Consider the following 20,302-nt stretch of genomic DNA (forward strand, 5'->3'; position numbering starts at 1 on the left):
CCAAAACAGAAACACTGCTTAGAGAAACGCTGTCCTGTGAGTTTAGATACAGGTAAGAGTGGGACAAGAGGGATAAACACTCAGAATGAGATACTTGAATTTTGCTTGACAATCCCTTTAAGTACATAAACAAGAGAGTGGTGTAAGGAAAAGAATGTCTGTGACAGTGTAATCTTGCAGTAGAGTTTAGAAATGAAATAAGATGGGGTGAAACTGCAACACAGGTGCAAATTATTAAGAACCTGGATTAAAAAAATAGCTGCCACAGTCAAGAGGAAATACTGAATCTGATGGAAGAACTCTTAAGAAGGATTTAGTGACTATATATTAACAGGAGTGAAGGAAGACCAACACAGCAAAAACTGGGAACCAGTAGAATTGCACCTCTTCACTAAGGAACAGAAATCTCAAATTGTATTATACTTTATCTTCTCAGGAAAAATTATGAGCCATTCCTCCAAGCCATAGTTTTTTTTTTTTTAATATATCTTTAACTGCTTTACATTGTTGTGTTAGTTGCTGCTGTATAACAAAGTCAATCAGCTGTATATATACATATATCCCCATATCCCCTCCCTCTTGAGGCCCTCTCCCACCCTCCCTATCCCACCCCTCTAGGTCATCACAAAGCACTGAGCTGATCGCCCTGTGCTATGCAGCAGCTAAATGCCAAAGTACACATCCAGTCTACTGCAAACTTACTTTCATGCAGCTCACTGTGAACTCACTAAACAGTGTTATGCTATCATTAGTCTATAGAGCTTAACATTCCTAATCTCAAAATCTCAGTATGTCTTACTTCATTTGTACTCATGTTTTCCCTACATAACTGCTACAGGCATGGTTCTGACCAACAAAGAGGAACTGGCTAATAAAGTTAAAAGGGTACTTTGAGAACAAGGCCATTCTATTAGAGCATTCTTGATAATAAGAAGAGAAGTTTTATCAGACACATTGGCAGATTTTTAAAGAATATTTTTAAAGGCTTTTTAAAAGTAGTTGGTAGTAAAATTTTAAAATGCAAAGCAACATAAAAAAGAACAGAACAACAACAACAAAAAACAGAGAAAATGAGGTGGCAAAAAAACCATGGCAACTGTGACTGGAATATTATTACTATAAACCAATGTAAATAAATGGGTTGAATTTCCATTTATTAAGCAGTATTTTAGTTAAGTACTAAAAGACACTTAGTTCATAAGATAAATTCAGCTACGTGCTTTCTATGTGAGATATACTTAATAAAATAAACCCAAATTATATTTCTGCAGGGGCATACTAAAAAGAACTTGGGTTAAAAGTCAAGGATAGGCAATGAAATATTAGTCAAACATAAAATAATATCAAGACTAACATCAAAAAAAGCAGAATTGAAGGGAAAAAATAGTGAATGAAGGAAGAGTCATATAATATTAATAAGGGACATAATACAAAGAAAGATATTATAGTTATAAACTCAATATATTAGTACAGCATTATGTGTAACAAAAATAGAGACATAAGAAGTTGATCTAAATAAGAATAGGAGGTATTAATATTCCTTTTCAGTCACTGAGAAATAAAACAGGTAAAAAGTAAATAAAGTGATCTGCATAATATAATCAGACTGAGTTAGCAGAAAAATCAATAAACAGAAGTTACATCTTTTTGTTAAATGCCTAGAGAAGCATGTGGTACCAGCATAAGAATGGAAAGAACAACAAAACAGAATATAATGACTGGAAATAGAATATAACATACGAAATAAGCTGGCATATTACGAAGGCAGCAATTCCAATCAGTGAGGAAAAAATACTTATTGCCTGCTGTTTCTTTTTTCTTTTGGGGGGGTGGGGTGGGTAGAATTAGACTAGATCTTTACCACAGAAATATCAAAATAAATGCCAGATAGATCAAGAAGTTAAAAGTCAAAAGAAAATGGAAATATAAAAGAACTAGAGGGTAATATAGGAGAATATTTATTCAATTCAGCGCCATAAAACGAAGGGAAAAAAACATAAATGAACCAAAAATTTAACATCTATGTCAGACAAGAAGGTAATTATATGAAGAGCTTTAAAAAGAATATCAATTAAAAAAAAAAGGTAAACACACCAAATTCCAAAAGGCAATATAGTTTCACTATTTCTAAATGTACCTAGGATTTCCCTGGTGGTCCAGTGGTTAGGACTTGGCGCTTTCACTGCAGGGGCTCAGGCTCGATCCCTGGTTGGGGAACTAAGACCCCACAAGCCGAGTGGCGTGGACAAAAAAAAAAAAGAGTAAGCTAAAATATAAACTAAAAAAGGGCAAGAATTCTTGAACCACCTGAACTAATGCTAAGACAAAGAATACCCAAAATCAACCTATCACATTCTTGGTCATGTATTTTAAAAAGTAGGGCTGTTTGAAGATTTATTCTTTTAAAATTTGAACCATTTCCTCTTAAATTTTGTTCATGTTCTGAATGATCAATTTCTGAACTGAAAGAATTCAAATAAATTATTTCTTCATAAAAGGTGAGAGAACAAGAGTTTAAAGTGAACTGAAGACAGACTTCTGCTTGTGGACAGATTGAGCAGTCATACTTTTCCCTATACCTCTCCATTAAAGTATAGCTAAAACCCTGGACGATAAAACAAACACAGGAAGACACTGAAAGGTGGCAGATTAACTAGGGACCAGAGGACTAAAGGAAAGACACAGCTGTGAGTCCATGGGCTTTTTTTTTACCTCATTTATCCCAGACTGGTTATTGGAGAAGCCAGCAACCTAGAAACACCAATGGATACAAACTAAAAAAGCTCCTGCAAAGGCCTGCTCTCTTGAGCCAAAGGATCAGGAAAGGGACAGCTAGCCAGTGTGTCACCTTCTCTTTTAGACAATCACCATTCTACTCCACCCAAACACCAGAGAGAAAGCACATGCCCCACCCCAACCAGCAAAGGCTGGGTGGGGAACCTAGACTTCTACCTTCTGGAGGCTGTCCAATCCTTTCACTGCAGGGGTATCAGAGAAAACCAGATGTTAAGCTAGGGCATTCATCTATACCAGGCAGTATAAAAATCACTCCCCACCCCCAGTGGGGAGTGTCGGTGGAGATCACAAGAAAGCCTGGACTTATACTGCTACCAGGCAGTAGTAAAGAAACCCCACCTCCCTCTCTGCTAGAGTGGGATCAGAGGAGGCCTAGTGGAGAATCAGAACTTTCATCACCACCCAGCTATACTGAGGCCCTGCAGTGCCAGAAGAGGCCACTGAGGGAACCTGAGTTCCCACCCCTGTACAGTGGTAATGAGGAACCCCTCCCCCACCCTACATGTCAAAGGAGACCAAGCTGGGGACCTGGACTTCTAATGCTACCTGCCAGAAATGAGGTGGTGCCCCTCTACCCCACTGAAGCCGTGTTAGAGGACTCCACTTATTACAGAAAATTTAAGTAAGATCTAGAGTCTCATAATACCCAAAATGCCCAGGTTTCAAATGAAAATCACTCATCATGACGAGAAGCAGGAGAATCTCAACTTAAATGGGAAAATACAATCAATAGATACCAACATCAAGATGACATGGATATCAGAATTATCCAGCAAGGATTTTAAAGCAGTCATCATAAAAATCCTCAATTAGCAATTACAAACATGCTTGTAAACACATGAAAAATTAGAAAGTCTCAGCAAAGAATTAGAAGATATAAAAAAGAAACAAATGAAAATTTTAGAACTAAAATATATAATAACAAAAATGAAAACCTGATGGATGGGCTAGCTCAACAGCAGAATGAGGACAGAGGGAAGATTCAGTGAATCAAAATATGCAACAGTAGAAATTACACAATATGAACAACAGAGAGAAACTAAACTGGAAGATAAATGAACAGAACCTCAGGAATCTGTGGGACTAAAAAAATCTAACATTTGTGTCAGTGGAGTCCTAGAAAGACAGAAGAGGGTAGGGCTGAAAAGTGTTTGAAAAAATAATGACTGGAAACTTCCCAAAATTGGCAAGAGATATAAACCCACAGATTCAAGAAGCTGAACAAATTCTAAACTAAAGTATAAACGCAAAGAAAGCCATACCAAGGCACATCATAATTAAACTTCTGAAAATAAAGACAAAGATCATTTCATCTTGAAATGATCAAGGGGTAAAACAATTCAAAAGGCTGTAGATTTCGCATAAGAAACCAGGGATGTCACAAGACAGTGGCACAACAGTTTCCAAGTACTGAAAGAACTGTCAATGAATAATTCTATAGCCGGTAAAAATATCCTTCAGGAATGAAGAGGAAATAAGACATTCTCAGATGAAGGAAAACTAAGAGAATTTGTTACCACAGACCTACCCTAAATGAATGGCTAAAACAAAAAGAAAGTAACAAAAGAAGGAACTTTGGAACATTAGGAGAAAGAACACTGGAAAGAGCAAAAATGGGTTAAACACAATATAATAGATTTCCCTTATTCTCTTGAGTTTTCTCGATCGTTTAAAGCAGCAGTCCCCAACCTTTTTGGCACCAGGGACCGGTTTCATGGAAGACAATTTTTCCATGGGTGGCGGGGATGGCTCAGGCGGTAATGTGAGCGATGGGGAGCGATGGGGAGTGATGGGGAGCGATGGGGAGCAGCAGATGAAGCTTCGCTCACTCGCCCGCCACTCACCTCCTGCTTTGCAGCCTGGTTCCTAACAGGCCACGGACCAGTACTGGTCTGCAGCCTGGGGGTTGGGGACCCCTGGTTTAAAGGTTAAAACAAATACTATAACACTTTGATATGGATCTCAATTATGAAGAGGAAGTATTAAAGATAATTATATTATAAATGGGAAGGACAGTGAGATAGATAAAGTTTCTACTCCTCACTTGATCTGGTAAAATGAAGAATAAGTCACATGCCATGGGAGTTCACAGAGTGACCCATGACACCAGCTGTTCCAGCAAAGCCCATGGGTTAATTCGAATAATGGCAGATCTCATTCTTCTAGAAGGCCAGACTAGGGCAAGAGCTGACTCTCAGGTTTTAGGCTACCCACCAGAAGGTACAAGGAACATTTCCAGATCAGGAGCTCTAGTGGCACTAGGCTGAACTTGAACCTTGTCCCTGGGGATTCAATATCCTCATCTTTCAAAAACTACTAAGAGTTCAACTCAATAATCTCAAAGGATCCTTTCAGTCTCAGCCTACAATTCTTTTAAACTTACACAATTATCTATCTTATGTCAGAAAATAAACCACTATAAAAAATTCAGCACAAATTCCTCTTTAGAAACTGTTTGTCAAAGTCTAGAAATCAATATAGTAAAATCTATACATGTAGATTATAGCCAAATGTCCATTAAAACTTGGTAATAAGACTGTATTCTTAAAGTTAAAATATAATTTAACTTATATAAGACACATGAGAAAGTCCTTTAAGAGCCAGAATGGCTTCCAGACATCCAGCAAAATAAAACTCTAAGGCATCTAATGAGACACTAATGAGACAACAGATAATAATCCTATCTAAAAAGCTTTTAAAATCAGAAGTTTGTTATCTTAAATAAACACATATTGAATTCAATACACATGTATTAAGCACTAGGTACCAGGAGTGCAAAAGTAATCCCCTTCCAAAAGGCATATAGCCCCTGACCCTGAATTAGTTACAATCTAGGACAAAGACACAGAAACAAGTTATTTGATTCTAACCTGGTAAATGATATGCACAGGGTGCTTATGGGAACACAGAGGAACAACTAGCCTGAACAAAGATGAAGGCAAGGCTTTCTGGAGGAGTACCTAATTTGAATTAGAAACAGTGAGACAATGAGTAAAAAGAAGCCTGTTGGTAAAGGCAGTCTTTAAACTAGCAAGTGGGGGGTGGGAGAAACACCATGAAAAAAGGTATAGAGGATTGAAAAAGCATGATTTGTATAAGGAACTACAAGTCTATTATTTCAGTATTTATAAAGGGAAAAAAGGGGAGGTCAAGAAAGAGGTCAATTAAGAGGCCAGACAAGGATACCACATTATAACAGAGGGCCTCCATGGTCAACAACAGCACAACAGAAAAAGTTTTTAAAAATCAAGAAAACAATTATTCGCTCATAAGCACTATACAAAACCAGTTGCATTGTTTGCCCTTATTATAAAGAAAAATACTTGGGCCAAACCCAACTAGAAGCCAGAGGGTAACAGAGCTTGCTAATGTAGTTCATACAGGTCAACTTCCTGGGTAAAAAGCAGAATGGAGAAACGGTGACAAGTGGGGCTGGAGGACAAGTGGGATAAACCTAGAAGAATCCCTTAATCACTGTGTGACCTTCAGTGAATTATTGAACCTTTCTGGGCTTCGGTACTCTCATAAACAAAATTAGGAAATTTTACTAGAATAGTTCTTAAATGCTTTTCCACCCTAAAAACTCTAGGCTAAACACAGAATTTCTTTAAAAAGATTAGAAAAGATTATGGAAGAAAGACTAGAAAGAAATATTGGTTAAATTATCCAAAAACCAGAAATCAGATACATTTGGATTTACTTTATCATCATCAGATTTTGTACTATTTGTCCCACTTTTTCTGTTATTTCCCCTCCCTGCTTCTTTCTTGACTTCTTTAGGGCTGAATAATTTAGACAGTCAATACAATAACAAAAGCAATACATCCTTGATTTATGTGTTTAAAATTCCTTTGAAGTGCGGACAATATTTCAAAATAAATGTTTCAACTAAGTAACTTTTGTAAAGTAATATGTGCACATAACACAAAACCCAAAAGGCTCAAAGAGAGCCTTCAGCAAAAAGTAAGTCTCCATCCCACTCCTGTCAGCCATATAGTTACCTTCTCTGGAGGCAGTTTCTTGCTTATTTTTCTAGAGCTACTCCACGATAAGCATTGACATATGTATATATACATATATGTGTGTGTAGACGTGTGTATTTTGCCAATCACTCCCCTCGATGGACCTCAAATTGCTTGTTTATATTTATGTTGTTTCCAATCTTTTGCCGTTACATTGTTTTATGAAGACTTTTACACATATGTTATTTCATACATGGTTAAATTTCTCTGTAAAGTTCTAGAAAAGTAATTGTTGGGTCAAAGAATATACGGTGTTTTATTCTAGACAGATATTGCTAAATCGCCTTCCATGGAAATTAAGTTAAATTTTCGTAACAATAAACCTTACATTTAAGAGCCTGCTTCTTATATCCCTCAACAATACCTTTTTTAAAAACGGTACCTTGGAAAAATCACTTTTTATAACTATGTTTTTAATCCTTTTGTCACTTAACAAAAAGAATTATTTTCCAAATATCAAGTTTTGTTAACGTGTACACTTATCATAGCTTAGAGGTCTAAGCCAGTTCTGCTGGGAAAGTAAAGACTCACAAATACTTATTAGAAGTATTAAATTATTTCTATTTGCATTTAATGTCAAAGCAGATTAAAAAAAAAACCTCCTGACACTCTGGATACAAAGTCAAGTTGTAGAGGGACACTGACACTCTTCATTTAAGTCATCTTGTAACCAGTATTTATAACATGTGATCTTCACAAGGAGTTCAGGAATCTTGCATTTATGTATCTTATAGAGCAAAAAGTCAAAGAAGAAATGCTGGGTCAAGGAATAATACATCAGGAAGAAAAACATAAGAAACAGTAATAATGGAAACGAGAACTCATATCTGAAATGAGAACCCTATGGAAGTTTAGTTTTAACACAACTTTAGGAGGAAAGAATTGACAACAAAAATTAAAAAGGGGGGCGGAGAGAAGATTGAACTTGGAAAACAAAAAAAAAAAAATGAGAGAAAAAGAACATACAGGAGAAGAATGGTGTGTGTGTCTGTAGGTCTCTCTCTAAATCAATCCATATTTCTTGGGAGGTTTTCATCTTTAGAAATCAGTTAATGAAAAAAAAAAATAAATCAGTTAATGAAACTCAATTCTGGTCAATGTCAGAAAGCTAAAAGGTGTAAAGAAAATATCCTCCCCTTAGAGACACAAGCACTGACCTGTAAAAGTTGTGTTGCAGTAGCTCTCTGCTCAGGATTCTTCACTAGGCACTTTTTAACAAAATCGGTGAAATCATCAGACCAAAGTTCTGGCTTCCTGAATGTTGGTGGTGGGTTTGTGGGAATCATAAAAATAGCCTGGTAAAAATGAAGTATCCAAAAGACACGGTAAGAATCACAATAACACACCAAATAAACAAATCTCTTTATCTATCTTTTTATCAGACTCTAAATGTGAAAAACAAATTTAAGCTGTTCTAGCATTTCCAGTAAAATTGCAATTCAGGAAGCAAGCCCATCTGCTACTAATGTAATCACTTCCCATTAAATTTCCTCTATTTGAGTTGCAGCTCATTGAGCACATCATTCTTTATTTTATCATTTTTAATCAGTCTCCAAAGTAGACCGCATTTCTAACCCTTTTACCAAACTAAGGACATTCTCTGGTTAAACAGATATATCCCCCAATTTTGCTATTGCATGCCAGAGTTGCTTCCCATTTCAGGTTTTTAGTACTGCTGTTCAGAATGCCTAGCAGCAGTCTAGCTTGCTTCTGCAATCCAGAATACTTAAGTATAAATATAATTACTGCTGTGATTTGAAATAATACTTGACAGAGGCAAGACTTTTATTTCTCTTTCTAAATATATGAGTCAGGATTCCGAATGAGAAGTTTTAAAGGTAATATATCACTTTATCACTAATGATTTAATTTGGTATTAATAACAGTACTAATGATAATACATTCAGAGAGTTCAAAATTCAAAAACTTTACAAAGTTTCTGTGTCATCTTGTCTTCATAGCTACCCAGTCACCTTTTTTTGACCGAGAGAATTAATCCCTAATGTTGTTAAGAAATCATTGTATGTAATGAACTAACTTCTCTCCTGGGCTCTAGAATAGTTCCTGATAAAACACCATCACTAAAATATCATTTTCTTTGAAAAGATATGAAAACAATAATAAAGTTAAAACAAATGTATCATGCACTCAACAAATATTAGCTATCATCATTTTCATTTCCACATAATGTTATAAAAAGACAAGAGACAAACAGCAATGACAAAAATTTTATAAAGTAAAATGAACTCAATCATATTATAACTAACTGTAGTTTAATAGGTAAGTTTAATTACACAATCAACACTACAGGTGACATGAGGAAAAAAATGGCTTTTTGGCAATCAATTAATATATGCATACACAGTATACAGACATGGGCCTCTCAAAGATGTATTCAGGGGTGAAGCATCCAAAAAACCCCTTTCTAGACTTTAGTATTCTCTGACTTTCCAGAAGAGAGGTGTCTGTCTCTGTTCTAGCTCAGTTTTTCACCTGGTTGCTGGTCCTCTTTTCTTCATGCAAATTTCATGTACCTGAACTTATGTCCCTTCTCCTTAATGCATAAAGAAAATAAAGACGGCAATACTACAAACCACAGAAATACTTAGAAACTAAGTGTTTTACCATTGAAAGAAACTCATCATAGCTATGTTTAAAACTTCTGTTCGCATATGGAGAAAATACCAAAACTGTAGACAAAGTAATAAAGATAATATATTCTTGGGGATACCAAGTTTAATGTATTCCTTTGGTATAATAAAACTGTTCTACTCTCCACTGAATTTTTACTAACTGTTCAAAAGCCATTCACAAGTATCACAGAATTTTTATAGCAAAAGACACATGAGAGATCATTTAGCTCAATCTTCTCATTTAACAGAAAAGGAATCAAAAGTCCAGAAAGGCTAAGTGACTTAAAATTTCAGACTAGCAAGGTATTCTAATGTTTCTACTATGTTTCAGGAAGGTGAGGTACAGAACAAAGAGGGTTACTCTATCTAAACAAGCAGTTAATAAGAGGACAGAGAGATGAGAGATGATGGTTCTGTTTTCAATGTATACATCTTCCCTGGTCCTCCTCTTTTACTTCCAAGTGAAGAAAGCATAAGCAAGTTTTAAGCCTTTAAGACAAGACAGTGACAGGAAAGATCTTAAAACCTATTATGGTCACAGCAGTGACACTAAAGTTGAAGCTCATTCAATGAAATACGAATGAGGGAAAGACTATTCAGTGGAGAAAATACAGTCTTTTCAACATATGGTGCTGGGAAGACTAGATATATTCACACACAATAAAAATGAATTTGGACTCTTACTTAGACCATATACAAAAATTAACTCAAATCAACAACCTAACAGTAAGAGCTAAAACTATAAAACCCTTAGAAGAAAACATAGGGGGAAAGCTTCATGACACTGAATATGGTAATGATTTCTTGGATATGACACCAAAAATCAAGGCAACAAAAGAAAAAATAAATTGGGCTTCATCAAAATTTAACAGTTTCAGGCATCAAAGGATATTATCAACAAAGTAAAGGGGCAACCCACGACAGACGGAAGGGCTGAACAAAATGTGGTGTTTATATTGTATATACACATACAATGGAATATTATTAAACCTTAAAAAGGAAGAAAAATTTGACACATGCTATAGCATAAACTTGAAGACTTCATGCTGACTGAAATAAGCCAGTTGCACAAGGACAAATATTGCATGATTCTTCTTATGGTGAGGTTCCTAGAGCAGTCAAGTTCATAGAGACAGAGAGTAGAATGGTGGTTGCCAGGGATTGTGAGAAAGGGGGAAGTGGGGAGTTAGCATTCAACAGGCACAGAATTTCAGCTGGGGAAGATGAAAAGGCTCTGGAGAGGGATGGTTGGTGATGGTTGTACGGCAATGAGAATGTACTTGATTTTATGGAACTGTATACCTAAAAAATGGTTAAAAGGGTTAATTTTATGTTTTGTATATTTTACCACAATAAAAAAAATGAAGGAGGGAAAATATAAAGCACTAATCAAGTTCAGGAATATTAGTTGAATGCCTGCTACACACAAAGCATGGTATTAGACATTATATGGAGTTCAAAGATGCAGCAGGAAATACCGTCATTAACCTTTAGAAACTTCTAACCTAGTCTGGTAATGAAAGAACAGTAAAAGATTTAAAGAATAGTACAATAATAAAAGAAATGATATAAGGCATCAAGGAGAGAGGTCATTCCCCTTAGAAGAAATAGCATAAGGAAAAGAGAGAGAGTGAAATAAAGCTATTGGCAGGAGCAGAGAACGAGCTGGCTATCTTATAAGGGACTAAGAAATGATAAGATTAGAAGGGGGAATGAACGATATGGAGTTTGGTCATCAAGAAAGTGCACAACTGAAAGAAGTCCTTTTTTCTGATGTGTGTGTGTGCATGTGTGTGTCTTATGTTTTTGCCTTTAATCAGAGTTTGTTTATGACCTAAGAAAAGGATTAACAAAAAACAAACAAACCTGGAGATACTCTAAATATGGAATAGAAAAGGCACTTAGGGGCTAGTGTAGATGTCCCAGGATGAGCAATAAAAAGTTTAAACTAGGATGGTATCTACAGGAATGAAACAGAAGAAATAAGGTATGAGACACTACAAAAGAAGAACCGAGAGTACATGCTAACAACATTGTTTGGGGGGCTAGAGAAAAGGAAAAACAAAAGCTTACTCCGGAATTCAAGAAATAAAAAATAGACACATTAATTGCACAGCATTCAGGTATTCTAACAGTTTACTACATCATTCTTCTGAGAGCCCTCAGAATATGCAGCAGTTTACTACAATGTGTTATCACTGGTTTCTAACTTGGAAAGTGAGCCAAAGGATCTTCTGTGGACAAAGCAATGAATATTCAATATCCAAATCTGCTGATTCTAGGGTAAGAGTTAATCTCTTTATTAGTGTACTCATCTTCTTTGAAAAAGAGAAAATCCTTTAATAGAACATTCATATACATCTTACATCATATTACACGTATGACACCTAAGGTAGTCCTTCAAAAGCAGTGTAGCCAGTTTTATGACACAATAAGCATCTACCAAAATACAAGTATGTACCAAGTATTTTCTGTGTGTTCCTAGGTTCTATTAAAGAAACAGCAAACTGATAGGCCACAAGCTAGAGAGCATCAGTGGCTACCTTTTGTTCAGGCAACATCTAGCTCATACTCCCACAAGGTAAAAATCTGCTGGAATGGGAGATCAGCTCGTGCTTTGTGACCACCTAGAGGGGTGGGATAGGGAGGGTGGGAGGGAGGGAGACGCAAGAGGGAAGAGATATGGGAACATATGTATATGTATAACTGATTCACTTTGTTATAAAGCAGAAACTAACACACCATTGTAAAGCAATCATACTCCAATAAAGATGTAAAAAAAAAAAAAAATCTGCTGGAATCAAGCTGATAAGAGGAGGCCTATTGATGTATGCTCTCCCTTCTACATGGGCCCCATCTAGCCTGGCTCAATTATCTACTTTAGCTGATGGTTCCCATTACATATAACTTTGTGTTACAGATTCTAAAATAAGACACATATCTTGGGCCCACAAAGCTCACAGTCAAATGCGGGGGGGTGGGCGGGGGAGGAGGGAGGCAAGGAGGACTAACACATATGAAACAAACAGCAAAATATGGAGTGCTAGAAAATAAAATTCTTCTCTAAATAACCTAATTAAGCTCAGCTCCATAGCTGAAACAGAACATAATCCGGCTTTAAGGATGGGCAAAATGGGGTTAATATCAGCTGTGGCAAAAGGCACACAAAAACACCTTCTGCCTCAAATTAAAGAATAGAAGTAAATTTGAACTCTCATCTCTGCACAATAGTTCAAAGCACCTACATAAGCCCCTATACAGACTGACCTCAAACTGCAGGTAGATGATACGAGATTGTCTAGGTAAATGTTGTTCATCTGCACTTCTGTTAAATTGATGGATAACAACTCAGTGGTTTATGACCTTGAAGCTAATGCTCTCCTTTGAACTTTGAGCCAATGACTTGCAGTCTTATCTTCAGATAATCTTAACATATAAGGCTCACCTTAGCAGTAGCTATTAGAAACCCAAGGATAAAAAGCTTAACTCTAATGCTTATTTACCCAGTACTATCATAAAGTGATCCTAAAATGTTCACATTCTATTCCCAAACAAATACTGAACTGCATACAGTTCAAACAAATAAGTCTTAATATACGGTCTACCAAAATATAGAGACTCTAAAAATCTCCAGGAAAACCACTATACCTTTTATTTCCTTTTATTTTTTTTTTAAGGTTAGATAATCAGTAACAAACTGACAGATTTTTCTCACAGGCTTTACTTTGTTCAACTAATTTAACCTAATCATGAAGCAGAGAGGATTCTCTTGAGAATCTCCAGGCTTTGTATGAGTTGATTAGGTAATAGGCCCCTGCTGTAGAAAGTTTTGGCATTCGGTGTCTAGCCTTAAACTAACAATTCACGCCCTTCCTTGACACCAACCAAATCGCATGGACACACATTACAGCCATAAAATTTATCTTATCTCTAACACGGTTTTGATTGAAGAATGTTAGTACAATAAATGATATGATTATCTTTGTGTTTGTTTCTACACAATGTGTTGCTTAACTATATATTGAACCTCTGATTAAGTTTTAAAAAGAACTTCCCTGATCACAAGCAGTCTTAAGAAGCCAAGAAATATGAGCCCCTCAAAATAACGAATTATCATCATTCCTGGAATTTCATGCCTTAGACTTCAGGAGCACCCAGAAGATATGAAAAGAGCTGGAGCTGAGAAACGACAAAGCCTGAACTTTATAATCTCAATAGAGTGAGTCAACACATATATCTGAAGGTAGCTGGATTTGTGAATGTACAGAAGCAATGGACATGCTAGGATAACAAAGGAACCTGTGCCACTATTCAAGAACCTCAGGTACATGAGCAAAAGGTTATCTTCATAACAAACAAATGAGATAAAGGATGAGAGAGCACTTTATAAAACTGCAAAGAACTAAAAACATATATAGCTGTTTCCTGATAGTGAACATAATATAGAGGTAGCAAGCTACTAAGTCAAAGTATATCATTCCTAGAAAGGATACATAGTAATAATATTTTTAAAAGACTATTGCAAATAAGGTAGTGAACAGTACAATGGAATGAACCCTACGCTGGACTTAGGTCAGAAACATAGGCTTGAGTTCTAAATCACACCCTCTGACTGTGTGGTCTCAGTTTTTTCATATAAGTGAGGTGGTTGAACTAGATATTTTTCAGATTCCTTTTTGGGTCTGAAAGACTCTGGCACTCTATAACTGCCTAGCAATCTAGGAGTTAAATCCTAGCTAGACAAGTATTCAACTGCTGGTTAAAAAGAAGATGGAGGTGGAAGAGGACAGTGAGGGATAAAAAGGCCTACTAGATGTTAATATAAAAATAGAAATCTAAGTTTTTATCACCACTCCCTTAAAAGCAACTTTAAATAGACAGAGGTTTGAAGACAATATGAAAATCTAGAGTGACCCTTGCTCTTAGGGTGCAGCTTCTACAGTAAGCCCGGGGTTAAAGTATTGCCAGCATGACCTCACAATTCACTCCAGCTCCAGTTGCAGGAATTTCAGTAATCATTAATCTGGCCCATAAAGGCCAATTTGCCTGCCGAGGACCCAAATTAAGGGAAGGGATGTAGCTGGTGCCCTGGCAGTCCAGGGTGAATAAGAGAACCAACTCTAGAGGTCTGAGCCAGCTCTAGATGGCACTTGGCTACCGTAACACCACCATTATAAGTAGCCATCTGACCTCTTTTACTTCTCTAAGCCTGTTTCCACATTTTAAAAATGGGAATAATAATAACAGAACAATAAGAAATACCTCACAGAGCTGACCTGAAGTTTAAATGGGTTAACACATGTAAAATACTTAGAATAGCACCTGTCACATTATAAATGCACAATAATGTTAGCTTTATTAATCCAATTCTACCACTGAGGGTCACTTAACTAGTTTATTCAAGATCACACAGCTAGTAAAGTAGCTGTCAAAACTAGAAATCAGATCTATCTGGCTCCTTACCTACTTCACACTATCTCCATGTTTCTATTAAATTTCTGCCACAGATAATTCTATTATAAGGTAAAGGCTCTGTAACACATATTCAGTCTCCAGAAAAGAAAATGCAAAGCTATTTATATAAAAACGATTATAGTTCACTTTATGTAATTGTGGTAAGATGCAAATAAAAAATACCAAACAATTAAGAAATGGCTAAGTAAATTACTATATATCAACAAAATGGGGTAACATATTGTCATTAAAATGGAAAATGCATAAATTACAAAACCACAAAGAAATGTACTATTAAAAGAAAAGTGAATTTACAATAGCCAAGATATGGATGCAACCTAAACGTCCATTGACAGATAAATGGATAAAGAAGACGTGATATACACACACACACACACACACACACACACACACACACATATACACAATATGGAATACTACTCAGCCATAAAAAATGAAATAATGCCATTTGCAGCAAAATGGATGGACCTAGAGATTATCATACTAAGTCAAGTCAGAAAGAGAAAGACAAATACCGTATGATATCACTTATATGTGGAATCTAAAATATGACAGAAATGAACTCATCCACAAAACACAAAGAGACTCACAGACATAGAGAACAGACTTGTGGTTGCCAAGGGGGATGGGGGGTGAGGGAGGGATGGACTGGAAGTTTGGGATTAGCAGATGCAAACTAGTATATATAGGATTTATAAACAAGGTCCTACTATATAGCATAGGGAACTATATTCACTATCCTTAATAAACCATAATGGAAAAGAAAAAAGAATAAAATGGAAAGATATTCACAATAAAAAAAAGAAAAGTCAAAATAAGAAAATAAAACAACAGTACATAATGATTGCCTTCACATAAAAATGACAAGTACACAGCAATAAACATTGAAAGATGGTACAGAATCTCGAAAATTCAAAATATCAATTCACTGTCTACAAGACTGCATAAGATTCCTTTAAAATGTTTTATTATAAAGGCCACTATATATTCAACTTTTAAATATTATAATTATTACTGAACAAAGGCTTCATTTAAAACCACTGCTTAAGTTATCACCTATTTCAGTCTGCCTCTACAACCACCTCTCACAGAAGCACAATTTAAATTCCAATACCTCTGACTGCTTCCAGTTCAATCTTAATTGTCTTTCAAGGTTGAAATATAATATTCCTTTAATATAATTCAAAAATATCCATAAAACGTGGCTACAGAAGAAATCAAAAGTGAACAGGGGCCAAAACTTAAGGAACTTTATAATTCCACCCTCTCTCAGATCTCCCAAGTTGGAATTCCTGTGTGCGATCAGCTCAATTAACTTTTATAAGGACATAAAATATACCCAAACCGGGCTTCCCTGGTGGCGCAGTGGTTGAGAGTCCGTCTGCCGATGCAGGGGACGCGGGTTCGTGCCCCGGTCCGGGAAGATCCCATATGCCGCGGAGCAGCTGCGCCCGTGAGCCATAGCTGCTGAGCCTGCGCATCCGGAGCCTGTGCTCCACAACCGGAGAGGCCACAACAGTGAGAGGCCCGCATACCCCACACACACACACACACACACACACACTATATATATATATATATATATATATATATACCCCCAAACCTACAATATTAGAATTTATTCAAGAAGCTTAGAATCTAATGGGGTAGGAAAATGCATACCAGATCATTGCAATAAAATAGTGTAAGTGCTAAAATAGATGTGAACAATGGGCATTATAAAATGACTTAGCTCAAATTGATGTTCAGAGAAAAATGAGATGCTGAGTCCTAAAGAATGAATGAGTTAATGAGGCACAGAAAAGAGAACTGCATGTTCTAAGGTGTGAGGTCTGAAATACCACAGTGTCTATGACGGAAACTGACTTGTTCCACGTGTGGGGCAGGAAAATTACAAGATGAACCTGAAGCATCTTACTGGCCCTTAAAGGAAAAAAACAAAAACAAAGAAACACTTAAACTAATCAAGTCTATCAAAAGAAGTTCAAAACCTGTAGAACTTAGCTTCACTCATAATAGATTCTGATTTAATCCGATCTGAGGTGAGAACCAGGCACAGTATTTTTTGTCTCCCAAGTAATTCTAATGTGCAGCCAACACTGAGAACCACTGTGCTAGAACATAAAATACAAGGCAAAGAATTATCATACCACATACCTCAACTTCAGCACCTTCCACATTTTAACGTGGACTCCTGTTAGTTACGAACTCATTCTAAACGCTCCAGATAACATGGAAACTATCAATACTTTACAACCTAAACAGTGTCTATCACGTTTTGTATCCTCAACAGCATTAGGCATAGTTACTTCTGCAGAGTAAAATCTGAATCTATACTGAGAGTGTTGATATAAAAAACTGCAGTTAAATATGGTGACTTGAACACACTGACTTACCTCAACACCATTCCAAAAATCCTACTAAAGGACAGCAGGAATTTTTTTTAAAGGCTTAAACTCCAAAGAGAGAAGGACAATAGCAAATATGGGACAGCAATAAAATTTTGGAAACAGAAAGGTAAATGGATGAGTCATAACTAACTCAAAAGATCTGAAAAATCAGTGAGAAGCAATCAACTCCCACCACGAGGGGAAAAAATGGCTAAGAAATTGGAAGGACCAGATACATCTAAAGAAAGAGGACATCTGTAGCAATGAGCACACCTACGTGGCACCCAAATTTTAGTTTCTAAAATGCCACCCCCACTGAAAGAAACCAGTGCTCCTTGAAGAAACAATTTATTTCAGGGCTGGAACAAGGAAATTACAAGGTGAACCTGGGGTACCTTGTTGCGCCTTACTTTAGTAAGGAAGCATTCAAAGATTTATGAAATCATGTCAAAAGGCACAGGACTAGCCAAACAGAATAACTGAGCATCAAAATAGTAATAATAATGGCTATAATTGATTATAACATACTGAATAAGATGAAAATCAGTCTATAGTGATATTTTTTAAAGGGAGAGAGTTTTAGAAAAGCTATTCTTTATAGGAAAATACCAACTAGTAAATACACAATGATTGAATTACTTAGAAGATCAACATTTGTCACCCTCAAGGTACTGTAATGATCAATTCAGGCAAGGATCACCAGAGGATACTACTGCCAGCAAAAAGTTACTGGAGTAACCTTGCTTGCAAGATACAAAAGCACTACCCCCACAGACCACTTAATAATCACAAAGGAGAAGATGTGCCTTTACAATAGAGAGATCTGCTCATTATCACCTTAACTAAGTGATCAAACACTAACAGACAAACTGACAGTACGTGATTTCTGACGTGACACAATACGAAATACACACCACTACCTGTGAAATCCTTCCCCAAAACATATAACCTGAATCTAATCTACTGAGTACAGGCATACATTTTTTTTGTGCTTTGCCTTACTGCGCTGTGCAGATGTTGTGTGTTTTACAAGTTTAAGGTCTGTGGCAATCCTGCATCAAGCAAGTCTATCGGCACCATTTTTCCAACAGCATTTGCTCACTTCATGTCTCAGTGTCACAGTTTGGTAATTCTCGCAATATTTCCAACCTCTTCATTATATTACTATTGTATTTGTTATGGCGCTCTCTGACTCTCTGACCAATGATCTTTGATGTCATTACTGTGACTTGACTTGCTGAAAGTTCAGATGAAAATTAACATTTTTTAGCAATAAAGTATTTTTAAATTAAGGTGTGTACATTGGTTTTTTTTTAGACATAATGCTATTGCACACTTAATAGACTACAGGATAGTGTAAACATAAATTTATATGCACTGGGAAACCAAAGAAATTCATATGACTCGCTTTACTGCAATATTTGCTTTATTTGGGTGGTCTGGAACCAAATCCATGTATCTCTGAGGCATGCCTGTACTGGAAATGTGGCTAGTGTAACTAAGAAACTGAATTTTAAATTTTATTTAAATTTAAATTGCTACATGGGACTAGTGGCTATCATATTGAACAGTGCAGATATAGAAAATTTCCATCATTGCAGAAAGTTCTACTGGATTGCCCTGCTCTAGATCTAATTTCCAGGTTATAGGAAAGTTAGGGAATAGAGGAAAAAGCTAAAAGACACTAATGAGGAAACATGAAGGCAAATCCAGATTACAGGAAATTCTCCCAAAAAATCCTTGCCCCACCCTTTCAAAAACTCAATGCCATGGGGAAAAAGGTGTGTGCATGTTGGGGGACAGAGAGTACGGTGCCTGAACTAGATTAAAAGAGGCCAAATACAATGTGTGTCAACCAAAGAAATGTGAGTATGAACTAAATAGTAGATTACGTTAGAAAATCACTGTTGATTTTCTTAGGTGTAATCGTGGCACTGTGGCTATGCAAGAGTATGTTCTTTCTCTTTGAGGATGTGTGCAGAAGTAAATGTTCAGAGATGAAGTATCACACACTTCAAACAAAAGATACACAGACAGACGGACAGACAGACAGATGAGAGCTAGCTAGGCAGGTAAGAGAGGAAGAAAGGGAGGAGAAAGATGGACAGCTGGATAGATGGCAGGTACAACGACAGCTCCCACAACCACACACACCCCAAAGAGTCACAGGCCACATCCTAATCCCTGGAACTTGTGGATAGCTTACCTGACATGGCAAAAAACTTTGCAGATAGAATTAAATTAAGGCTCTTGATATTGGAAGATTATCCTGAATTACCTGGGCAGGCCCACTGTATTCACAAGGGTCCTTAAAAGTGTAAGAGGGAGGCAGAAGAAGAGAATCAGAGGGGGATGTGACTACGGGAGAATGGTCAGAGAGATGCAACGCTGCTGCTCTGAAGGTGAGGAAACGGGCCACAAATCAAGGAACGTGAGCAGCCTTTAGAAACCGGGAAGGGCAAGGAAACAAATTCTCCTCAAGAGCCTCCAGAAGGAAGGACAGCCCTGCCAACACTTCAGTTTTGGCCCAGTAAGACCTGTGTTGCACTTCTAACCTACAAAACTATAAGATAATAGACTTGTGTTGTGTAAGCCACAAAGTCTGTGGTAAATTGTTACAGGAGAAGAAGAAAACCACTACAGATAAACAGTTGGGAGTGGGGAGAGCAGAAAGGGACAGGAGAAGGGAAGGAAAGGGGAGGGGGAGGAAGGGACGGAGGGATAAGGAGAGAGAAAAAGAGAAAGAGAAAAAAGAGGAAGAAGTTGTCAGGCAATACATGCTAGTGTGGTAGTGCTACCACCATCAGTATGCTGCCTCTACCTTCCAGGCTACCTCACAGTCTAAGATGGCTGCTCAAACATGAGCTACCACGTGCTCACTCCAGACAGCAGGAAGGAAGCTGGGGGAACAGTCTCAGTCAGCACTCTTTACCCAGCTTTCCTAAAAGTCCAACCCAACACTTTTCTTTACATCTGACATCCAGAA

The 20,302-nt window shown here is 36.9% G+C and overlaps 1 protein-coding gene across 1 annotated transcript in view; it reads right to left on the reverse strand.

Moving 5' to 3' along the window:
* Positions 1–20,302, reverse strand: part of STK3 (serine/threonine kinase 3) — a 314,477-nt gene that overhangs the window by 125,050 nt on the left and 169,125 nt on the right. Inside the window, exon 7 of the mRNA XM_059994967.1 lies at positions 7,976–8,113. Within this exon, the coding sequence (XP_059850950.1) occupies positions 7,976–8,113 (138 nt within the window). The remainder of the gene's footprint in view (positions 1–7,975; positions 8,114–20,302) is intronic.

Source organism: Delphinus delphis, chromosome 17 (genome assembly GCF_949987515.2).
Source record: "Delphinus delphis chromosome 17, mDelDel1.2, whole genome shotgun sequence".
Lineage (NCBI taxonomy): Eukaryota > Metazoa > Chordata > Mammalia > Artiodactyla > Delphinidae > Delphinus > Delphinus delphis.